At 39.3% G+C, this 24,328-nt stretch overlaps 2 protein-coding genes and 2 pseudogenes across 3 annotated transcripts; 3 read left to right on the top strand and 1 right to left on the bottom strand.

Annotated features, from left to right (window-relative positions):
- The first annotated feature begins 1,497 nt into the window (after positions 1-1,497).
- On the top strand, positions 1,498-3,161 carry LOC121770147. Its single transcript, XM_042166939.1, has 3 exons — positions 1,498-2,274; positions 2,385-2,441; positions 3,127-3,161. Exons 1-3 carry the CDS (start codon positions 1,749-1,751, stop codon positions 3,159-3,161), a joined length of 618 nt encoding a protein of 205 aa, XP_042022873.1. The 5' UTR covers positions 1,498-1,748.
- Positions 3,162-5,732: 2,571 nt separating this feature from the next.
- On the top strand, positions 5,733-7,670 carry LOC121770958. Of its 2 annotated transcripts, none has more exons than XM_042167736.1 (3): positions 5,733-5,898; positions 6,369-7,109; positions 7,181-7,670. In XM_042167736.1, the coding sequence occupies exons 2-3, from the start codon at positions 6,442-6,444 to the stop codon at positions 7,353-7,355; spliced, it is 843 nt and encodes a 280-aa protein (XP_042023670.1). In that variant the 5' UTR covers positions 5,733-5,898; positions 6,369-6,441; the 3' UTR covers positions 7,356-7,670. The 2 variants fall into 2 exon arrangements, with proteins under 2 accessions (XP_042023670.1, XP_042023671.1); XM_042167737.1 differs by having other exon boundaries at positions 6,433-7,109.
- Positions 7,671-10,992: 3,322 nt separating this feature from the next.
- Positions 10,993-14,972, bottom strand: LOC121772510 (annotated as a pseudogene).
- A 6,479-nt stretch (positions 14,973-21,451) lies between these two features.
- LOC121770666 lies at positions 21,452-23,860 on the top strand (annotated as a pseudogene).
- The last annotated feature ends 468 nt before the right edge of the window (positions 23,861-24,328 follow it).

Consider the following 24,328-nt stretch of genomic DNA (forward strand, 5'->3'; position numbering starts at 1 on the left):
TCGCCATCGAGCTCGTCCAACGGTTCAGGCCGAGGATGACGGATAACGGACTTCGGCCCTCTCCAGGGAAAACTAGGAGCCGCGATCCTATCATAGTAGAAGAAGCGGTTTTGCCACTTCGGCCACTTCGTTTTACAAAAGGCCCTAAAGGGCTGTACAGGGATCAAGTAAAACCAAGACCCCTTCCTCTTAAATTGAAAGAATTTAAGGATCGCCTTCAAAGACAAATCCCTTCCTAACCTACGGAGTTCGGCAGCGAAGGCCGACAAGTGCCTCCAAGAGTTCGGAGTCACCTGGCCTAAAGGAAGCTGAAAAAAATCTAGTAAATCTATAAAGGCAGAAGGGAGGGGGAAACGAAGCCCGCATTCTAAGCAGGCCTCGTACACGGTGGCGTAACCCTCCGGCGGGGAGTCAGCCCTATGATCACCGTCAGGTACCACCGCCTTCCCCCCAGGAAAAAAGTATTTTTCGGGTAGGGATATCACAGTATCCTTACTCAAAATACTATGGAAATACTCTACGGTCTTCTCCCCGGACTCTTTCCGGCCAGAAGACCCCTTACCGCCTCTCCTACCGCTACCCGACTCCGAAGAAGAAATAGAAGCCATTTTTCTTACTTTTTGAAGGTGAAGAAAGTCTGAAGAAGCTCTTGAAAGCGGAAGAAAATTTCTCGAGAAAGAGAGAGTATAGAAGACGCAACAGCAAAAGTGTTCAAATGAGGAAGAAAGAGCATATTTATCAGATTCGGGAAAGATTTCGAAATCGTTGCGCTGTTTCGAATCCCACCTTTTCAGGATTCAACGGCCGGATTTTACTGTCGCATTTAATGCAGGCACGCGCAAGGCACGTCCCCTGACGTCAGCCTCCCCCTTACCGTTATCCAGAATGCCGAAGTGACTCACCTCGCCGAAGTGATTCACTTCGTTTTTCGGGGGGGGTAGTGATGGGGTACGAACTAAACCCTAATGGCAAGCCCAATAACAGTGACGGCCCATCAGCCCAGAGCCCAAGAAAGAGTATCTGTTCGGCACCAAAGAGTTCGGCATGACCAAAGAGTTCGGACTCAGCCTACAGCTCGGTAAAAGCCGACCAGTCAAGCTCTCCTCTCAGATCGGCAAGAGCTGATCGGTAAAGTCCAGCAGTTCGGTCTCAGCATTCGACCGAACTAGGAGTTAGTGGACTCATGAAAGGCCTCCACGACCTCCACTATACCCACGATCTATTTAGTGGTACGAAGCAGTTATTGAGCAGTTATTGCTCACCCACGATCTTGTTAGTGGGGCTGCAAACCACGATCCTAGTTCAATGTACAAATAGAACTTAGATCAGATAGAAGGGAAGAAAAATAGAGAATCTCTCCAGAGAAAAAATCATATAGCAAGTCTGTGTTGTAAGCTGTAATTCGCAGATCAAGCAATACAAACCTGCCCCCATTTCTCCCCGTGGACGTAGATTTACCTCAGTAAATCGAACCACGTAAAATTTCCGTGTCGTGATATTTATTCTCTACCAGCTTTTACTACTGTCAAAAATTCGCGCAATCATCATGCCGCGACACGTGCGGCCCTATCCCCATCAAACACCCGTTCGGGTCAGGCAGCGGGTGCGGGCACCCCGCCTTCTCCCGCTACGTGAAATGCAGCCCTGGCGGGGCCCTCCGCCTCTCCACCGCCGGGGACGGGGACACCTACTTGGACGTCTCCTCCATCGACTACGCCTCGGGGTCCCTCGTCGCCGCGGACCCGCTCATGTCCACGTGCGCGTCCATGCAGAACTCGGGCAGCTTGGCGCTCGACCCGGGCAGCCCGTTCTCCCTGTCCCCGGACAACATATTCGCCTTAGTAGGCTGCTCCACCACCTCGCCCGTGTTCGACCTGGACGCCGACTTCTGCGACACCGGTTCGGGCCAGAACGTGTGCCGCGGGCTGTACTCGTGTAAAGGGGTGGAGGGGATCGGGTTGGAGCCCCGCGAGCCGATATCGACGTGCTGCGTGTACGAGCCGGGGGAGGTGTTGGCAGGGTCGGGTTCGGGTTTGGATCTGCCGAAGCTGCAGTGCTCGTCGTACTCGGCGGTTTACGGGTTCGGGGGCAGCGAGGGCGACCCGATGAGGTGGCAGTATGGGATATTGCTGAGGTTTAATGATTCTTATGAGAGTAGTGACTGTAGGAATTGTGAGGATAGTGGTGGGTTTTGTGGGTTTGAGGGTGTGGAGGAGTCGTTTGTTTGTAGGTGTCGTAACGGCGTCAATTCCACCGTTAACTGCTATGGGAGAGGTCTCCTCTCTCTGATCTCCTATTTCTCTCTCTCTCTCTCTCATAAACACACACATTGGGACATTTGAAGCGAGAAGATTTATGGATGTGTTTTGATTTGTTGTGATCAGGCAATGGCTGGAGCCAGGCGGGGAGACACGGAATTCAAACGGCATTGACTATTGGAGGTAAAAAGCCGACGCTTTTTTTAACCTGGTTTTTTGTTCACCACATTGGGTGCAAAAAGTCTTCATCTTTATGAAAGCCTTTTACATTTGATCGGTTTAATATGGATAGTTGGATCAGTTCTGTTACTATTTTGGAGTTAGTTTAGTTAATTACTACCCCCGTCCGCGAATAGGAGTCCCGTTTTTTCATTTTAGTCCGTTCGCGAATAGGAGTCTCGGTTCACTTTTATCATAAATGGTAATAGGTCTCAACTTCCACTAACTCATTCCACTCATATTTCATTTAAAACTAATATATACAAGTGGGGCCCTTATTCCATCAACTTTTTTCTACCTTTTTGTTAGCATTTCTTAAAACTCGTGCTGCCATGAAATGAGACTTCTAATGGCGAACGGAGGAAGAACTATTTTGCAATCTGGTAGCAATTGAAGTACATTAGAACTCTTGCAAGTTAATAGTGGATTACTAATCCCAATCCCATGGTCTTAGCTAATTTGCTGATTTATGTAGATATAAATATATCACCAAATTGGTGAAGTCATTATATTTATACTCGTGAACTTCACATGAAATCAGGTTTTGAATTAGAGTATATATATACCTGGAATATTGAAATCTCAATTGCCAATGGCTTTTCCTCCCATGAAATCAGGCTTTGAATTATATGGTGTTGAATTTTTGCAGGGTTCTTGCTTATGTGGATGATAGCTTTCCTCTAATATAAAATCCAGATTTTGTAATCCCTCAATATTATCACCAGGAAAAAAAAGTGTAAGAAAAAGTGGATGAGAGGAAAATCATCTTTGTTTTCCCATCATTCGATTTGATTTCTTGAGATGCTGTGGAAATCAATTTGCTGTCTTCTATTCAGTTTATCTCAACGGTGAACATGCTTTTATCTATTTTATAAATTGGTCAGTTATACTTATAAGATGTATGTGCACCATCCTATTCCTGCAGGCTGCAACATGCAAGTAACGTAGAGTTATTTAAAGAATACGTAGTATTCATAAATTGCTACTATAAGCTAAGTACGTAATACATTTACCGGTGCGTCAATTCTTTAAAGAAATTAGTGTATGTTTTAGCATCCTTTAATTAACCTGAAGAGTACTACGACAGCTTAGTACTGTATGATAGATAAAGGTTTGTCAATTGTCATGTTACACATCTCGATAAAATTTCAGCTAGATCCAATGTATTTTCTATTTTTAGTACTCCTAGTTTTTGAAAATCACACAAATTTGTTAAACTATCATTTAATTTCGACATGCCTTTTTTATATATAGATGGAACGTCTTTTTAGGTCCACGAAATTTGTCAAAGTATCATTTCAGGTCCGTAAACTTTGAAAATATCATTTTAGGTCTGTCAAGTTAATATCATTTGCGATATTTTAAACTTTTTCTAGACGAAAATGCCCTTAAGGCCTTCAAAGGGCAATTTGGACAATTCTTTCGCCACTCATCTTGCGTCAAAGACCTAGAGTCCAACAATTTCTTTTACTACTATTTAATTTAATTATCATCCAAATTGAATTTAAATATAATTACAATTTGACGTAAAAAATATGTGTTAATTTTCTAATTATTAGATGACAAATTATTTAGGGATAGTGAATTGAGAATTGATACTTTATTTTATTTTTTCAATCTAAACTGCATTTTAAGAACTTAATAGGTGATTTGTGAATTATATTTAGTTTATTTGTTTTGAAATTAGATAGCTATTAATTTGGATTGTCATTCAGAGTATTATTTATATGAATTTCAGAATGGAGAACAATTAACATCCAAATTGAATTTAAATATAAAAATTTGTCTTTAAAAATTGTCGGACTCTAGGTCTCTGATGTAAGATGAGTGGCGAAAGAATTGTCCAAATTGACCTTTGAATGTCTTAAGGGCATTTTCATCCGGAAAAAGTTTAAAATACCTCAAATGATATTAACTTGTAGTTGACGGACCTAAAATGATATTTTCAAAGTTCACGGACCTAAAATGATACTTTGGCAATGTTCGTGGACCTAAAAAGATGTTCCATCTTTTATATATAAACAAAAATCTTATATTTAAAAAAACAAATTAAAACATCTCAGAGCATCCACTACACTGTCCCCCCACCGTCCCTTAAACTACTATTTGAGGGCTCCACTGTACTTTATTCCTCCATCCCTTAACTAAGGGACGGAACCTGCAACGCTCCGTCCCTTAAATTACTATTCATTCAATTTCATTTTTTATTTTTTTTCCAACCCAATTCAATTAAAACAAACACACTTTATTAAAAAACACACTTTATTAAAAAAACACACAACATAATTTAAAATACAAATCTGGAGGAAAAAAAAACTACTCCGCGTTGAGATCCCACCCGCCGGAGCCGGAACCGCCGTAGTTGCCGTCGTCGGACATCTTGAGTTGTTATATAAAAATTTGAGAGGAAATTGAGATGATAGGAAGAATAGATGTGTAGTTGTGTGTGAAATGAGGATGAGTTTAGGAGTATTTATAGAGTAAAAATATTATTTAAAAAATAAAAAAAAAAAAACAAAAAAACGGTATTATTATAGTTAGAATTTTTTTCCATTTATTTTTAATTTTTTTAAAAAAATTGAATTTTGTAAAAAAAAATATTTATTGTGTCAGCACGTGACGACGCCCACTCGCGGGCCGGCGAGTGGACGTCACGCACGACGCCGGGTCTCGCCACGTCGCCTAGGCCCGTGGCGAGACGGCCCGTCGCTTGTCTCGGTGACACGGGACGCGGGACGGGGCGCGGGACGGGACGGGACGGCGAGCTGCAACGCGTCGCGCGACGGACCCTTTGTTCCGGGACGGGTCGCGGGACGCCGGCGCGACGCGTAGTGGATGCTCTCAAGTGACACACTATAATTGGCTACGAGCTAGCATTAACTGCGTCATCAATATCATGAACGCATGTGTGCTATCGCCAATGCTCTCAATCTACATCGACATGCTCCAAGGTATTGAGCACTAACTCGTGTTCTCAACCATCACATATACGTAGCTTGAAAGTGGTTTAATTACTTAACATTATATTAAAGTAGAGTAAAATAATGTAAATTGCTAATTTGGGTTATTCGTGTTGAGATGAATTTCTTTTTGAAAAATTGATAAAACTAGTGGGTCGTATGAGAAATTAATTTCATATCGAACAATTTAGATTAAAATGTTACACTTGCGAAATCTTCTTTCTCGTGCTTATCACGTGATACTGTGGCGCCAAAAAGAAACAAAGAGTTGGTTTGTAACTAAAAAGAAATTCACATTCCGAAAGCCTAACGCTTCCCTTCCAATTTCTTTTCCCCAAATTCAGTTCCCACAGAAACCCTAGCTCAATATCTGTATCCTCGGTGTTTTCCACGTTTCCTTGCTTCCAAATCAATATTTAACCGAGGATTCCTACCGAGAATTCAACTTGCTCGAACGTCAGGTAAAAATCCATGGATTAGCATATGCATTTGTGCTTCACTCTATCGAAAAATCTGCCGTTTGCATGTCGGTTTCATCTCTATACAGAGAACTATTGTCCTTCTTCATGATTTCGGTTTGATGTTGGTGTTTTGTTGCTCAGAAACAAAGGCATATCTGCCAGAAATTCAATTAATTCATTGCAGGATCCTAGCTAGCTAGTTATTTAGAATTTTAGTGCAGGAAGACTCGATGTATATTTGAAGATTTGTTTTGCCGATTAGAGTAATTTCGAGCTCTTTGTTCATATGTAGAATGTGATAGAAGATCAAGTCTACTGCTAAATTCCAATTTAATTGTAACTTTTACAACCATCTTCAGCTGTGTGGTTACATTTGGCTATAATTGGTTGTTATGTAGTTCGATATGATCTGTCATCAGAATGGAATAACTGAGCTTTTAACCATTGATGTTTAATGCTTTGGAACTCAGAAAAACAGATATAAGTAGTGGATCCAAATATCATACTCCTATGATGTTTAGCCATTGATTTCAGTTATGGAGTATGGGCGGTGAAAACGGGAGGCGGTTGAACATTATTATTGCTAATCTTTCAGACAACTGGGGCGAGAAGCCTACATCGCCTTTTCCAATTGTGAATTGTGAAAGAATCAGCATTAGTGAGACCAAGCAACAAGGAAATGGAAGAAGCCCTGCAAAAATTGCTCCGGTTGAGCCATCGTTCAGGTTGGAGAAACCCCCCATTGCTGATTCCTCTCCGGGATCAATCAAAGATGTTGCTTGTGATCCCTTGGTGCTGACTGAATCCCCTGCCATCCAAGTGATGGAAAGGCCTAAAGACTCTGATCCCAGCGCTGCCCCTACGGCTAGTCCAAACCGGTGGAGTCTTGATTCGGGTGATTCTTTGTTCAGCATCCACATGGAGAATGACGGCATCTCCAAGGAGCGTTCGTTGAGTATAAGTGGAGACATTGGGGAACTATCCCTGTCCGAAGCATATCTGCCTCGAATATCTCCCAAGTCAGGGGAGTTGCATCAATCAGTAAAATCATCACACACTTCCCCTGCTGCAGCAAAAGCCATAGAGAAGTCGCAAAGGGACGTGAAAGAAGACGTTTCTCATCAACCGACATGTGACCCCCCAGAGGCTTCCATAAGTATCCACACAGACTCAAATCTCCCAAGTTCTAAGGATTCTTCGGTTCCTCCATTGTGAGTGCCCTTGTTCTTGATCTGTTATTTCCTTTCCGAGTATGACTTATATGAGTTTTGTGCTGTGCTAGGATGTGTAGCTGCAGCTGTGGCCATTGGTTTCATTGGTCAAGGTGTTCGAGTTGTTGCATAAGCTGCCCTAGCTGCTGCAGTAAGTGCTATTTTTCGAGTTCTTGCTGCTCTTGCTGCTGCTACAAGCAGAACCGACAGACGAAGAGAACCCGTCCTGTTTCTTCTTACGTGTGAGCTTCTCTCTCTCTCTGATTGAAGTGTTTTTTCGATGTATTTAGCATGTGCAATGCAGGTTGATGGGTAGGGGTGTAGCCAGTCCCAGAAAACATAAGGTTTAATTGGTTGTTTGAAGAAGTTTTTGGTGAAACCGTTGCCGAAATTGGGAGCTCTAAACGGCACTATTGTGTGTGTGAAGTATCAATTTTATTGATGATGAGAGGATATTTGATGGCTGCTCGTTTAAATTTGTAATCTTGTAGAATTTACAGAAACTGAAAATGTTAAACCTGGATTAATTCATTTCTCTTTTAATTTGTTCCACTTATGATATGAAATATAGGAGTGTTTGATTTAGGCACCCACAATTTAGATTTTTACCTAATCTGGATAGATCTGAAAATTTTGAATTCTTATGAAAAATGAATCTAAACTGAGTCGAATTTTCTGAAAGTTAACTATGAGATCCAATCTAAATCGAAAAATTAGAAATTTGTACTCCATATAAATACTCATAAATCCAAAAATTATAAACTCGTTTTTTCTTCAGACAGATGGAAGAAACAAATTCACATAATGACTAGCCAAAGATATCTTATATAGTTGTATTAAAAAAATCGCAACACATCTTAACTGATTTCATGGAAATTTTTAACATAATCAATTGATCTTCGGATAGAACAAATGTCAATTCCACTTTGTCAACTTCTATCTTCTCTTTAATAAAATGTGTCTTCACCTCAATATAGTATTTAGTTTGATATTGATGAACCGAATTTTCAAATATGTTGTTCATAGTCTTATCATCTTTACTAGCATATGATTTTTACGGAGAAAAACTAATCTCATTCAACAATTGCGAGTCACACTAAATACGGCGCGAAAGTAGGGAAATGGTATGACTATGATTATTTGTAAGTAATTGCATAAACGTAGTTTATAATCTATACTACTACTATATATCGCTTTGCATGTTCAAGTGAGATATTTTCCGACACCCTAACGAAGAATTCATATTTCATTCTAAAGTTAGGTACAAAGGATAAGCAAGAAAACTACCACCTCAATTAATCAATAGTAGTATACTAGTAGTATTACTTTTTTTAGGACTGCCATGATGGATTATATATCAAGTTCGTCACCTTGTCATAGAAATTCCAATATGGATAATAATAATAATAATAATTATTATTATTATTAGATTTCTTGTTGAATTATTCATCACATATTATGCTCCAGTCCTCAATTTATATTTATGCTGCAGGATGCTGACACGAACAACCTTTACAAATTTAAACGTTTTTATAGTGCACTTAATTTAAAGAAAAATAATTGAATGTAGTATAACGGCATATATAATTGAAATCATATCCATCACGAATAATTTGGCCGAAGGATTCAAGTAAAGGTTAAGCGCATTATGCCCCTCTCAAGGAATATTGTCGACACTTAACATATCAAATCAATGGTTCATAATTACTGTTTTAATTCTTATCCAATCAATGGTCCATAATAATGTTTTAGTTTGTATCTAATCATATGTTTATAAACATTAGTAGTACATATATTTTTATTATCTCAAATTTTCATAATTTTCTGTTGTATGAAAATTCCATCTTGAATACTATACTAATTATGAGCAATTAAGGGGAATTTCATCTTCATTCTTTGAATGTATAAATGGTATACGAATATATCATAATGCATTTCTTTATCTATTTTTCACTAAATTAAAGTTTGTGGCGAGCAACGTGTGTGCCTAACTCGGCAAAAAATATTATAGTGGAGACAGCCCAAATCCCACCCTCTAATCAATAGGCATATGGAAAAACTATAAATAACCACCATTTTAGGTATGCTACTTCTTTTGATTGAATTCTGATTTGACTCGGTTTCAAGATTCTTGTTCACCCCTTCTTCACTGTTTTCTCTGATCTCGATTAAAATCCATTAATAATATTGAAGTACTCAATTTCATACAATGAATGAAAATAAAATGAGTGAATTTTTGACGACGTAGATGCTTATTAAGATACAGAGGGAGTGTCCTCCTAGGCCTCAGCACATATTTTTATATATTTAATTTTTATTGTAGTAATTAAATTAGATAAAAAAAAATACTACTACTACTCACGTAGTTGATTATATAATCTTACTTTCTACATTTATTAGGTTTGTCACTTGGATATGGTCGAAAGGATTATTCCATTAAATTATTTATAGATTACTCTCTTTGTTAGTAGGAGTATACAATTAAACTACTCTTTTGTTATTTGATTTATTTAGTGCACGTTGAAAATTTATTTATTTATTTATTAAAGAAATTAGAAAAGAAGAAGACGGCGCCGATAGGTGGGATTTCTCTGACAACAGACAAGCGGCAGTTAAGTTAAAGTCAACCCATCTATGCTAATCTCCAACGAATATCTGTTAATTAGCCTAATTTAATCCCAATTAAGCGTCCACATTGACAAACTAGCTACATTACATATTAATCCAAAAATTGAAAGTGGGATAAATTTGACCACTTGTCGTTGTATAGTGTAATCCACTTTGAATATTTTGCCTTTTTCTCATTATTTATTTGCCTCTATCCCCTTCCAATCTCACTTAATCCACACACCTATTTTCCACTTTTTCAGCACTTACATTTTAGATGGTGCGGCAATGGAGAGGTGGAGATAGCTGGGAGGCCGGCGGCGCCGCGGCCTACGGCGGAGCTATTCTCGCGCTGTGGGCGGTTTTGGTCAGCCTCGTCCTTATCACGGCCGTCGTATTTTCGTGCGCTGGCGGCGCGTCGGGAGACAACACCTCGGCCGCTGATTCGTACGGCGGCGCGGCATGCGGCGGCGCCTGTGGCGCCGGCTGCGGCGGATGACGGCTCACCAAATGACCTTCTGATTGCTAATTTGATGTGGAAATTGTTACTTAGAAGTGACGTGTATGAATGAAACGTAACAAAGCGATTTGTAAATTATTCAAGAATCTTGAATGCTCACTTCCTTCATCAATTCATGGAATCTCCAATGCTATCAATACTTAATTATTATTATCAGAAAGCAAAAACATAATACATTTATATTCGTGGGGTTATTATTATTGGTGTTCCACGTTTAGTAAGTATTACCAATTTTATTTTCATGTAATTTATTTAAATTTTAATATCTTATAAAATATTAGTATTAATATCATCAATTTTATAAATATATAAAACTATATTTTTTCTTTATTTCAAATAAATGAATAAATATTAAGTTTTAATGTAATTTATAAAATTAGTGATCTCAGTAATCATTTGAGATATTATGATTAAAATAAATATATACAGAACAAAAAAAAAAGAGTAACTAACTAAACGTGAAAAGGTTTTATTCTCTTTATTTTATTTATTTATTTATCAATCCAAAATCAATTTGAGACTCAATTACTCCCTTCATCCGCCATTAAACATCACACTTTGATCGGGCTTAATAGAATGTGACGGAAATGAGTTAGTAAAAGGTGTAGTCCATTGCCAAAAGAGTAAAAAGTAATTGTGATAAGTATTGACTGACAACCCGAAAAGGAAATTAGTGACAGTTACGGTTGATGGAGGGAGTATCATTTTACATCTATGAATTAAAATCATGCACTCTCTGAATATCATACAAGAAAATAAACACAAAAAATATTTTCATTTATGTACTTTCTGAATGATCTGCATCTCCACAGTTCTGTATCACAAATTCAACACACGTAAATCCAGATACAATCGTTCGTTTCAAGCACCAAACATCGAAATTGAGATACAATATAAAAAATAATAATTAAATCTATGTAAAAAACCACATTATTTAGAGTATTCCAGAAGAGACATTTTCAATCATAAACCTGTATATAAAAAAGACATTGTTTAGTTTAGAGCATTCCTTGAGTCTTCCTGATTTGAGTAGACGATATATCCATTCGAAACTTCTCCGGTGGAATCGGAATAAACAGATCCCTTAGCTCTGCCGGAATATCAAGATCATCAACAACCTAAAACACCATGCAACGCACTTTACTTTCACCTCTAAAATTATTAAAACATGAAACAAAAACAGTTAAAACCAAAGGATTTTGAAACTAACCTTAAACTTGCCGTCTATGTTCCGACCAGCAACGAGGAAGACACAGCCTGTGCTTTTGCAACCTAATAATGTTTCTAACATTCTCCCATAATCGCCACTATAATACTTGGGCTGTCAAGAGCACAACAAATTTCTGTGTTAGGTTAAACACAATTGCATATTTTTACATTTTTTTCTTTTTCTTTTTCTTTTTCTTTTCCTGAAGACTACATAAAGTGGAGTAATACATTCTTTCACTAAAGTAGTATATTCTTAAGGGAATCACATCCAAATTGGCAAGAGACATATATGTATAAGGGAATCACTCACGATATCTCAGAGATAAGGTGATAAGTTAAGCTCTTTAGAAAACAGAGATAAGCCTTTGTATAAATATCTCACAGTTGTGGGCTAGAAATGTTGCACAAGAGCATATGAGCATGAAAAACAAAAAGAAATGGAATAGTCCGGAATAAAGAGCCAAAAAAAGGAAGCAGATAGTAGAATACTAGATGTTGATCGAGTCCCTTACATTTATAAGCCTTGCTGCAGTGTCAGCACTCAGCACCAATCACGAAAGCGCTGCCGGGGAAAAGTTCGGCTTTCTTGTAGAAATATGGCTGGTTGGATATTATGACAGTCTTCCCTGGATTCGGAAGATACAGCACGTCAATAGCTTCATTAGTTGTATTTATACTAAAGAAGGGTTGGGCGATATTTTTACACTGTTACACAAATTTTAGAAATATAGTACTATGACATTACAAAGTTACACACCAACATTTATATAGGTATGGAAATGTGTTCATTGTGAGCACAAAATCACTAGAAAGAAAACACAATTCTACTAGCAAGTCTGGAGGTCATGAGTTAACCTCACCAACTTTTTCAAATTGCATAACACGTCGTTTGATTTCAGACACGGTAAGTGGAGGTTTGTCTGCATTCACTGCTGACAACTCAAAGCATGGGTATCCTTCACCAAGAATGCTGCACAAGACGGTAATGTAACTACAGTTATTAAAAATGCATGTCAAGAGATAGGATGAAATTATAATGTTAGTATGATTGCATTTAAATAGATGGTCGGATATCCTTAGCACAACCATACTCATTTTAGCATTGCAATCATGTGAGACAAGGATAGAATCCACTCCTATAATGGTCCCAGGAAAACTTCTATGGGTCAAGGTACGTAAGAAAAGAAAAAATTACTTCACAGCAACTTCCAAGAGTTTTAGGTGGCCATCATGCAACGGATTAAAAGAGCCAGGGAGAATTATCTTCCTTTCAGCCGTCGAAAAATCTGCACAACATTCCCTTCACACTGAACAATGGAGTCACCATAAATGATCTAATCTTGAATCTGCACTAAGCTTAAACCGTACCACTTGAAAAGGGGTAAACCTTAAAGCATATTTCACCATTGATAAGTTGCTCCAACTCCTAATCTTCGTTGAATTGCAATTTATATTCATCAGGAACTTCAGAATCAGTTAGCTCGGAGACGAATGTTGTCGGAACCTTGCAAGCATATGCTATTGCCTACAAACAGGTGACGAAAAATTATGATATTTTACAAAAATAAACAGGGGAAACGAACATCTCACTATTTTATCAATTAAATTCAATATAGAATAATGCATAAACTCAAAAACATCCAAATTAAGATTAGAGAATTTCATGCTCCACAACCAAGTTTCCATTAATCACTAAATAGATCAAGAAACATGATGGTAATATGTGGGAATCTCTGACAATAGTTGAAGCAGAATAACAAAGAACATAGTGATAAAGGAAACAGATACAGGGACTGGAAAATAATCCCTTTTACTAGGAAAGATTAATATTTCTGTTTCTATTCTTATAGCATAAGTTACGTAACCTGAATGTATGATTTCTTTAACTTATTATACATTCACATTACCTTCAATACAAACTGGCTAGAAACTTTATCCTCTTGTTCACGTGTTCTCATACCCTGAGATAATTGATGTACATAGATGATGGAAAGAACTAAATACAAGCTGTGTGCAAGAATGATGGGAGAATTTATGCATTACCTTAGACAAGGTTACAGTAGATGACCAAAGCTGATCAGATGTTCTAGTAGATACATGAAACCTGAATAAGTTGTACAATTAAAGTCCATTCCATCACAGAAAAATGAATTCTATTCAATAGACTGAAATAATGAAGTAGCAGGTGTAATCATTATTTAAGACCTAAAACACATGGAGTGTTTTAGAACCCTAGAGTCTCCATTAACCGAGATTCATTCTTGGCTTTCTCACATATATCTAGACATACAAACAGTTTACCATGCTTGTCAGGAAAAAATGCACTACTAATTAGCAACTTCCACTCGTTAGCAGGCGATAGTTGTTAGCACAAACATACTATGCTTTGGTTCATATAATTGTCAAATGCAACATAAAGCAGTAAGCAACAGCGAATCACTGCAGACATAAACAACATTAATATGAAAATGAATGTGAAATTAATTTGTTACCTGTGATCCCCAAGCTTGGGGCGCGAGCTGGCCAGAGAACCACTGAAACCCACACCTAGCGCAGGAAAACCTGAGTTCAATAAGTGGGCAGTTACTTTGAGTGATAGGATAAACTGATAAAACACATGATTACTTATTGAAGGATAATATGGTCAAAATTGATCAATTCAACAAAGTAAATGGTAGTTTAGCTTGAATTATTTTTATCTATCCATCCTATCACCCAAAGTAAACACTCCCTAAAAGACACATAAGCTCCAAATAGTCATAATATCAAGAATTGGCATTTCTAACACATGTAAAGATTCAGTACTCCTGGCCAATTCTCTCATTATGATAGCCAGACAACTACCTCTTAACAGCTTGGACTAAATAAAGCAGTAAAAACATCAAATACAGTTAGAACTCGAATAAAATTACATTACGGGAAACACACACACATACTCAACCAACAACCTGGATTATAAAGCACTATAGCTCTATTGTACGCCATTAACGCCATGTCCTCCGCAGTCTGTCGACTGGCGAATTGAGTTGGAACCTTTAAACATCGCAAAAAAAAAACCTTTTCAGAAGATGAAAACCTAATCCGATTTCACTCAAGAACTTCAAACAAAAATCAGCAAGAAATAAAACAAAAAGGAAAAAAATAAAACCTTGCCGAGTAACTGGACGAGGGACATTCTAGAATACGGCACGACTGCTTCTAGAACAGTATTCGAAGCTCCCGGCACAGACATCAACCACCCGAGCGCCTGCCCGTATGAATTTCATCGGTTACTTCATTCAGACATTTCATCAAACAGCTGTCGTGTAACATATGACGTACAAAAAAATATTTGAATTAAATTAGGAGTTATCGTCGAAGTTAACCTGAGAACCGCCGCCGGCGAAATGGAGTACGGCCTGAGTGGGAGTGGCGTGGATGGCCTCCACCAGCGCTCGTGCCGAAGCGTCCATAATTAGGCTATCACGGATTGCAAGAGTGTCGTCCCTTTGCGGGTAAAAACGTTAAACGGTGTCGTTTACGTTAAAAGTTTCTCTTATAAACAAAAATCGCTTTAACTATCGATTTTTTTTTTTTGTTGTATAATGCATTACCATGAAGCTAATCTTAGCAATATGTCTAGACTATAGTATATTTTATCCCTTTTTTAATTCTAAAAAATCATAAACCCAAATAATAAATACTACTACTATAAATTTATTTGAATAATATAATATGGTAATAAATAATCTTTAACTAACATAATTTCGCATTGATATTATTTGAATTGAAATAAGTAACAAACTTCTTAACAAGAACAAAAATACGGTAGAAGTATGGATTATATTGCAAGTGGTGTAAACTAAGTTCATTTCACTTTTCAACTAGTTGAAATAATAAAAATGTGTAAACTTTTATTTAATATTTATACTAACAAGTTTGCTAGTTTACGTATCCAATCCCCTTGGCCTAGCGGTAAAGGATGCTGGATACCGCGTTCGTCCTGGAGGTCTCGAGTTCGAACCCTACTACTCCTATTAATCTACTCCATTTTTAAAAGTAAATAAGAGATGAAGCGCGCTCCAATTCTAACATGCTCTATTTGATCATCATTATTAATTAAGAGAAGAAGCGCGCACTAAATATAGCCTAGAAAAACTACCCTAACAAACTGAAGTGAACTCCATTCTTTTTAAATGGGAATCGCATTCAATATATTCTTCTAACATTTTCAACATTTCGCCGGCGCCGGTGATGGTGTGGGTTGACAATTGAAACATAAAAATGAATATAATAATATCTCACATCGGTGTACACAAAGAGCTTAATCAACTATATAAGTCTCATGAGCCTCTCATTTTATCACCAATTGGTTTTATGATGGAACTCAGTCATATTTAACTGACCCAACAGTATATCTGGGTTGAAACCGAAAAAATTAAAAGTAAATAAGAGATGAAGCGCGCTCCAATTCTAACATGCTCTATTTGATCATCATTATTAATTAAGAGAAGAAGCGCGCACTAAATATAGCCTAGAAAAACTACCCTAACAAACTGAAGTGAACTCCATTCTTTTTAAATGGGAATCGCATTCAATATATTCTTCTAACATTTCCAACATTTCGCCGGCGCCGGTGATGGTGTGGGTTGACAATTGAAACATAAAAATGAATATAATAATATCTCACATCGGTGTACACAAAGAGCTTAATCAACTATATAAGTCTCATGAGCCTCTCATTTTATCACCAATTGGTTTTATGATGGAATCCAATCATATTTAACTGACCCAACAGTATATCTGGGTTGAAACCGAAAAAAAATGACTGACTCAGCAGTATAACTGGACTGAAAATTTGGGTCAGTGGTTTTATGATGGAACCCAGTCATATTTAACTGACCCAACAGTATATCTGGGTTGAAACCGAAAAAAAATGACTGACTCAGCAGTATAACTGGACTGAAAATTTGGGTCAGTGGTCAAACCGATCGAAAAAAAATTGGGCCGATTGTCCAATCGAACATAAAAAAGTCTAAAGGGTTTGAGGGAGGGTGTTGGCAATTGAAACATAAAAATGAATATAATAATATCTCACATCGGTGTACACAAAGAGCTTAATCCATTATATAAGTCTCATTGACCTCTCCTCTTATCACCAATTAGTTTTAGGATGGAACCCATGGATTTCTATCAACGTGAAATATCAATAATCTATAAACTTTTACAACACACCTAATTAAGAATTGAAAACGAAATATTCGTCTGTGTACATTCTTTTCCCCATCCACCAATGCCAATTTATGACAATTCACATATTTAAAAAAGTTTAAAATTTTATGTGGAAAATCTAATTTTATTTTAGAATATCGTATCATCGTCTCCTATTTTAATTTGACATTACAACTACTACATATTTACAAATTTCACATGTTAAGGATCCGAATCCTCAACGTGAATTCCACACTCCAAATCAAGAAACGGTTGTCGTCGAGGTCGAGCGCCCAACGCTTGGGTCGGCAACGTAGACGACAGAAGGGCGGCTGAGCGCGAGAAGATTCTCGTCGGCAGCCTGAAGGGGTTGTTTCTTGTTTGCAAAGCAATTGAGCCAATGTTTAATAATTTTCATAGATGATCGATCAATTACATAAGGGCTCTATTTATACTACTAAAAACCTAACTTACCAAACAAGAAAATAATATATGGAAAGATATTCAAATCCCTAATATATCTAACTAGATGAAGGCTCGTATCAACTCCCCCACGGTTAAAATCCACCTTGTCCTCAAGGTGGGAACCACGAGCCAAGGACAAGAGTTGAAAGAAAAAGCTTGGCGTGGCGTCTCCTCCTGGATCAAACACATACCGAACAACTGAACTTCTCCCATCCTCACCTCCACCAAAAATCAACAAAAGCGAACGAATGTGGTCGTCAAAAGGTGAGCGTCTCCATTTGCACACTTCTACATCCGAAACGTGTAAATATAGTTGGAGAAGTCCCAAGTTTTCATAGCAATTAAATTCCCTATCCTTCGCTCTACCGCTTGTGATCTTCTTCGGTCTAAAGAAAGAATAGGCGGCTCCCAACGTGCCACACACTTCTGCCACATACACCAAATTTTTCCTAATATATTCTTGCACCACAGGATTGCAAGTTCTCAAGAATGCAACAACAGGCAGTGGCGTTGGTGTTATATCGTCCAAGGATGAAACTCGGGGGCTTTCGGGGCTCGCATCTTGATCCTCCTCTACTCCGTGCTTATCACAACGCAAGGCAATCGACTGATTCGTTACGCCAGCCACATCTAAATTAGATGCACCATGATCACCCACTGCGTCCACCTCTATTTCTAATCTGGAGGCCATGAAAAATGAACTTCCCGGATTGTCACTATGCTCCTCCACCATCTCATTCTTAGAAGAATAATTGAAATCTTTAGCATTATCAAATGAATGTTCCATTTGAGCTTCCAAACGTGGTAAATCACTCATTTTTTCTTCTTGTTCCCTCATCTCATTCGTAAACGAAGCGTACCTCGACGAATGTGTATGTGAGAACTCGTTTTCACTAACTAGTGAATCTGTCCCACTCCGGCTCCGAATCGAACAAGCCTCGCGAATAGCTTTCATCTCAGGAGCCGAACCCGTCTTCGAGTACCTGTCGACCCTCCGCAGAGAACTATTATGAGAGAAAGATGACATCATCTCCCAATATAGATCTTCACTTTCATCCCTACCATATGATATCGATCTCGAAAGAAAAACTTCATCTTTTCTCATTGAGCTTGGGACAGGCAGTGCTGTTGAATATACATGACGCGGCGGATACCGGCGTGGTGGTGGCGGTGGCCAGCCAGTTGAGGGCTGCTGGTCGAGCCAAGAGTAGTGGTCCGTGGTGGAACATCGGCGCTGCACATAAGAGTTCCGACTAAAATAGGACCGTGGTATTCTCGGGCGATCTGGCGGATAGCTCCATGCACGGTCTTGGCCCCTATCAAGTTCATGTTGGTAGCGTTCCTCTGGTCTATCCCAACTCGAACGCGGTCGATGGCGGTCGATAACTATAGAGGTCAGTAGCTACACCCTGATGCGCGAAGCTGCCCTCTCGCCTATGCGTGTCGCGAGCAGCGCCCCTACGCCGGGGGACATCCCCACCCCGGTCACGCCGACCGTGGTTGAAAAATCGGGGGACATCCTCGTCGGCATCCCAAACATCACCTTGCGAACGATACCCCTCCACATTCGCCTCGTCCGAAAAATAAGGCGGGTCTGGATCGAGAGTGCGCGGCGTCTCCAGTTTATCAAAGCGCCTCTCCGTCGAATTCAACCGGAGTTCCAGTCGGTCGAAACGTGCCATGATCAAATCCAAGTCTTGGGGCGAAAGATCGCCCGCCCCTGCAGCGGCGCGCTGTGCGTTGCTGCCCTCCGGTGTATCGCGATGGGGCAGCCGTGGGTTGCTCTCGCTGCGTCGGCCGCCCGTCGGGAAATGCCGCGATGTGTCACCCATCAACACTTGAGCATTGCCGTCGGCCTCCTCCAGATCGCGGCACTCCGATGCCAAGTAAGGGCGGAGCTGCTTAGGCGACCTCTTCTCCTCCTCTTTCATGGTGATGAAACGATTCAGCATGGACCGCGCTTTCTCTTCGTTCCGAGTCATGGCGGAAGAATTGGGGAGGGGTTAGGATTTTCTTCTTTTTTTTTTTGGTGAAGACCGGTATCTTCTTTTTTTTTGACGGATATGGAGGGTGAGATTTGGGTGATGGATGAAGAAGATGGAGGATGTTGAGCTCTCAATGAGAGCACCAGTTGTTAAGGATCCGAATCCTCAACGTGAATTCCACACTCCAAATCAAGAAACGGTTGTCGTCGAGGTCGAGCGCCCAACGCTTGGGTCGGCAACGTAGACGACAGAAGGGCGGCTGAGCGCGAGAAGATTCTCGTCGGCAGCCTGAAGGGGTTGTTTCTTGTTTGCAAAGCAATTGAGCCAATGTTTAATAATTTTCATAGATGATCGATCAATTACATAAGGGCTCTATTTATACTACTAAAAACCTAACTTACCAAACAAGAAAATAATATATGGAAAGATATTCAAATCCCTAATATATCTAACTAGATGAAGGCTCGTATCACGACAGCAACCAAAATTAACTAGCAAACTTTTTTAGAATAACTAGCAATAAATTACAAAAGTTAAAAAGGTAAAGCTTTACTTCAAACTTTGGCTATATCTACTTTGTAAAAAAAACTTTAAGAAACATTTATTTAAACCTCAAAATATCAATTTTGTAGTACAATATCCTGCGTACATTATCCAACCCCTGAAATCTTGACGTGGTCATTTGTCGCATATACTATTATGGAATAATTTTTATTTTTATTTTTATCTTTTAAATAACATGACATAAAAGGATAAGGCGCAAAACAACACAAGACTTAAAATTTTTTGTAAATATTAGAGCATAAAAGGACATTGTTATGTGCCATATCACTTAAAAATGACAAAAGTATTTATATTGGCATTTTGGAATGTTACTACATAAAATAACATAAAGTGATATTTGCCTAGGGAAAAATATATTAGTAACATTCTTTGTTCACAATTAAATATCTCATAGGGTGATTTTGGAATATCCAACATTAAATATCTATTTTACTATAACTATTATTTTCAATCAATGTATAATCCATTAATTTATTTCACTATTACTATAAAACTAATAATCCGTTTGTCCACAAAAAGTAGGCTGAAAAATACATGTTTCAATGATAAATTGATAAAATATGATAGAAAAGGAAAAAAATATGAGCAAAGTATAAGAGAGATGAGAAAGTGAAAAAAAGATAAGAAAAAATAGATGAAATATGAATTGAGAAATATTTTTATTTTTATAAATTAAACACCCAAAATGGTTAGACTATTTCTACTTGGAAAATATTTCAATCATTTCTGTTTAAAAATTTCTTAAAATTAGTACTTGAGGAATCTAAGAGCATCTGTAACGCAAGGGGTCGGGCCGCATCTCGCGAGTCCCGGCCCGTCCCGAGCGTTGCACGGAGGAGAGTCACGGCCCAGGCCCGTCCCGGGGCCGCGTTCCCGGCCTGTTGCGCGTCCCGCGTCCCGGCCTGGGACGGCGTTGCACGGTGACGGGCCGCAACTGTAGAGTCCCGGCCCAGCGTTACACGCTCCTCGGGCCGAGCCGCAACCATTTTTTTTTTTTAAATTCGAAAATGTTTTCTATAAATACTACTCCATTTTCATACACATTCAACTTCATATTCAACTTCAAATCTCTTCCTAGAATTCGAAAAAATGCCTCCACGTCAAAGAATATTCGAAGATCAAATGTCCCGGTCGTTAGCAGAGGCGCTACCGGCAATCCAAGAAGAAATCAACAACGAAGTTGAACGCTACCAAGCTGTTATTCAAGCTTGGAACGAACAACAAACCCGGGTACCACGTACACGGATGTATATTCACCGAGACCGTGAACAAGCTGCCTTGCGGCTTTTCACGGATTATTTCACGACATCCGCAATGTCATGGCCCGTTCAGCTGCGATGCGCCAAGAGGAACAACACACTCGCCTCCAAGCCGATCTAATCGAAGAAATTTGGACTCGCACCAATGTTTTCCAGAATTGACGTTATGTTTTTAGGTATTTTATTTTCAGTTTTAAAATTTCTATGTTGTAATTTTGCAGTATTCGATGAAATTAAATTTTCCGTGTTATAAATTTCCAGCGTTTTTTATTTTACGAGTTAAATAGGTTGGAGTTGTGAATAGTGTCATTTATTAGTTGCGGCCCGGGCCGCAACCTGCATGGTTACAGCAGTTGGGGTCTGGGCCGCAACTGTAGAGGAATGATGACGTGGAGGGGACTTGGGGCCGGAAATGGGGACGGGGTTAATGACGCCCTAAGCTAATGTTTCCGAGGACTGATATATAACGGTACAGTCCAATTTCACCTTATTCTCTTGTTTTATTCTCGGTGATTGCGCCAATTAACAACTCAAACAAAAAAGTGAAAACCAATCTCCTTAAACCTCTTATCTATCTCAGCTGCATCTCCAACGGTTACATCCCTCAGCTCCCTTCATTTTCTCGCAAATGTTAGCTCTACTCTCTCTTTTCCTCTCAATCTTGCATCACTGCACCAATATCGCTGTGGTGACTTCTTTGAACGACGAAGGCATAGCTCTGTTTTCATTCAAGCAATCCATTGATTCAGACCCTCAAATCTCACTCAGCAACTGGAATTATTCCGACCAAACCCCATGTTCGTGGAATGCCATCACATGCAAACAACAGAGAGTTGTTTCCATTAGCATTCCCAACAAGAAACTCTCTGGTTTCCTCTCTCCCTCCCTCGGCTCTCTCTCCGAGCTCCGCCACCTCAACTTGAGGAGCAATAGGCTTCACGGGGCCTTGCCCTCTCATCTCTTTAACGCTCGTGCACTGCAAAGTTTGGTTCTTTATGGGAATTCCTTTTCTGGGCCTCTACCTTTTGAGGTTGGAAACCTTGTATCACTTCAAAGTTTAGATTTTTCGAATAATTTGTTAAGTGGGTCCTTTCCGTTGGCGTTGCTTCAGTGCAAGAGGTTGAGGTATCTTGATTTTAGTCATAATAATTTTAGTGGGGTTTTGCCTTTTGGGATTGGGGGAAACTTGATTTTGTTGGAGAAGCTTTATCTTTCTTACAATGCATTTGGTGGTATGATTCCTGATGATTTAGGGTCTTTGTCTAATTTGATAGGAACCGTTGATTTGTCTCATAATCTGTTCAACGGTTCGATTCCGGCTAGTCTTGGCAATCTTCCTGAGAAGGTTTACATTGATCTAACACACAACAATTTAACTGGTCCAATTCCACAAAATGGTGCTTTGGTGAATAGAGGGCCAACTGCCTTTGTTGGGAATCCTGGTCTCTGTGGCCCTCCTCTCAAGAACCCTTGTTCTTCGATAAGTGAGGCTAATCCGCCCTCCTCGTTGCCATACTTGCCCTATAACTACCCTCTCCAAGGTGGAGAGAGTGTTGGAAAAGTTGATGGAGAGAAGGGGCTGAGTAAAGCAACTGTAGCTGCCATTGTTTTGAGTGATGATGTTGGCATTTGTGTGATAGGATTTTTGCTCTCTTATTGTTACATGAGATATGCGAAGGCGAGGAGAGACCGTGCTAATAACGGTGAGAAGGGGGGTGGGGATAGGAAGCAGTGTTCATGCTTCAGGAGGGCTGAGTCAGATTCTTTATCTGAAAATGCAGAGAAGTATGATCTAGTGCATTTGGATGCAGAGGTGGTTTTTGACCTAGACGAGCTTTTGAAGGCGTCTGCATTCGTTCTTGGCACGACCGGGATTGGGATTGTGTACAAAGTTGTGCTTGATGATGGCCTTACCTTGGCTGTTAGGAGGCTAGGTGAAGGAGGCTCACAGAGATTTAAGGAATTCCAAAGTGAAGTTGAAGCTATTGCAAAGCTACGACATCCAAATTTAGTAACTCTTCGAGCTTATTATTGGTCAGTTGATGAGAAGTTACTCACTCATATATGACTTCTTACCAAATGGGAATCTCACTGCAGCCATCCATGGTGAGTTTAGCCTCTTAAATCTTTCATAAAAATGTGTTCTTGATTGTTTTAGTTGAAATCTCTTGCTATTTTGCAGGGAACAATCCTCTTCCATGGTGTATGAGATTGAAGATACTGAGAGGAGTTGCAAAAGGCCTAGTTTATCTACACGAATGCAGTCCCAAGAAATATGTCCATGGTGATCTAAAGCCATCAAACATACTACTCGACCACAAGATGGAGGCGAAGATCTCTGATTTTGGCCTCGGCCACCTTGCTCACATAGCTGGTGGGGTGGTTACGGAGAAGCACCACCACCACCAAAGGCAGGGGAGCTATCTGTCTTCGGAGGTTGTCCCAACCTGGGCCTCGTATCGGGCTCCTGAGGCAGTGAAGGTGGTGAAGGCGTCCCAAAAATGGGACGTCTTCTCGTATGGGATGATACTGCTGGAAGTTGTGACTGGGAGATCAGTGGTGGATCTAGTGAATTGGGTGCAGCTATGCATTGAAGAGAAGAGTCCTCTCTCAGAAATATTGGATTTGCATTTGATTCAAGAAAATGGTGGTAGAAGAGAAGAGGAAGAGATGATAGGTGTGTTGAAGATTGCAATGTTGTGCACACATTGTAACCCTGATACGATGCCTTCTATGAGGCATGTCTCGGATGCTTTGGAAAGACTCCCGCTTTCCCGTGATTAAAAGTTCGTTCGAGCCCGTTTAGCAAAATTGGCCGTGTTGGTTTGTGAGTTATGTGGCGTATTAGTTTTATTGTTATTTTTTTGGTATTTTGGTTGTGACATGCTGCATTGGTGAAATTATTCATTTGTAACATACAAGTCTAATTAAATTATTGCATTCTTTTTGCTATTGGTGATATATTGTCCTTTGTGGTGGTGGGAATTATTTATAATGTGACAAATATTCATTAAATATCCGTAGGCGCTGATAATTATGGGATTGGCGGGGACAGCATCCAAGCTTGATCATCATTTTATTAAATCACTTTCTTGATCATATGACCGTTAGTAACTTCAACTTTTTTTATGAGAATCTATATAGTTTTCATAGATAAAAAGCAATGACTCGTGTCTCTTTGTTAAGTCCGAACTTCACTAAATCACAAGTGATAAATTTGAAATAAAAAGTTTCAATTTCAGATTGGGTCATGCCAAGCCCGGCTAGGCTCGTCTCCAGCCAAGGCTATGCTTGGAAAGGGCCGGACTTTTTGCGTATAAACAGAACCGATCGACCAAACCCTGGACTAGATTGTACTAATTCGGATGATTATAGTAAATCTACCAATTTTCTTGATTTATGATATTTGACAGTGTTGAG

The sequence above is a fragment of the Salvia splendens genome, chromosome 16 (genome assembly GCF_004379255.2).
Source record: "Salvia splendens isolate huo1 chromosome 16, SspV2, whole genome shotgun sequence".
Taxonomy (NCBI): Eukaryota; Viridiplantae; Streptophyta; class Magnoliopsida; order Lamiales; family Lamiaceae; genus Salvia; species Salvia splendens.

Bases quoted from the DNA above. Each gene is read 5' to 3' on its own strand.
- LOC121770147 (XM_042166939.1), top strand. From the start codon at position 1,749: ATGTCCACGTGCGCGTCCATGCAGAACTCGGGCAGCTTGGCGCTCGAC. The intron at 2,275-2,384 runs GTCTCCTCTCTC...TGTTGTGATCAG, and splicing joins CGTTAACTGCTATGGGAGAG to GCAATGGCTGGAGCCAGGCG. The intron at 2,442-3,126 runs GTAAAAAGCCGA...GAATTTTTGCAG, and splicing joins AACGGCATTGACTATTGGAG to GGTTCTTGCTTATGTGGATG.
- LOC121770958 (XM_042167736.1), top strand. From the start codon at position 6,442: ATGGGCGGTGAAAACGGGAGGCGGTTGAACATTATTATTGCTAATCTT. The intron at 7,110-7,180 runs GTGAGTGCCCTT...GTGCTGTGCTAG, and splicing joins GATTCTTCGGTTCCTCCATT to GATGTGTAGCTGCAGCTGTG.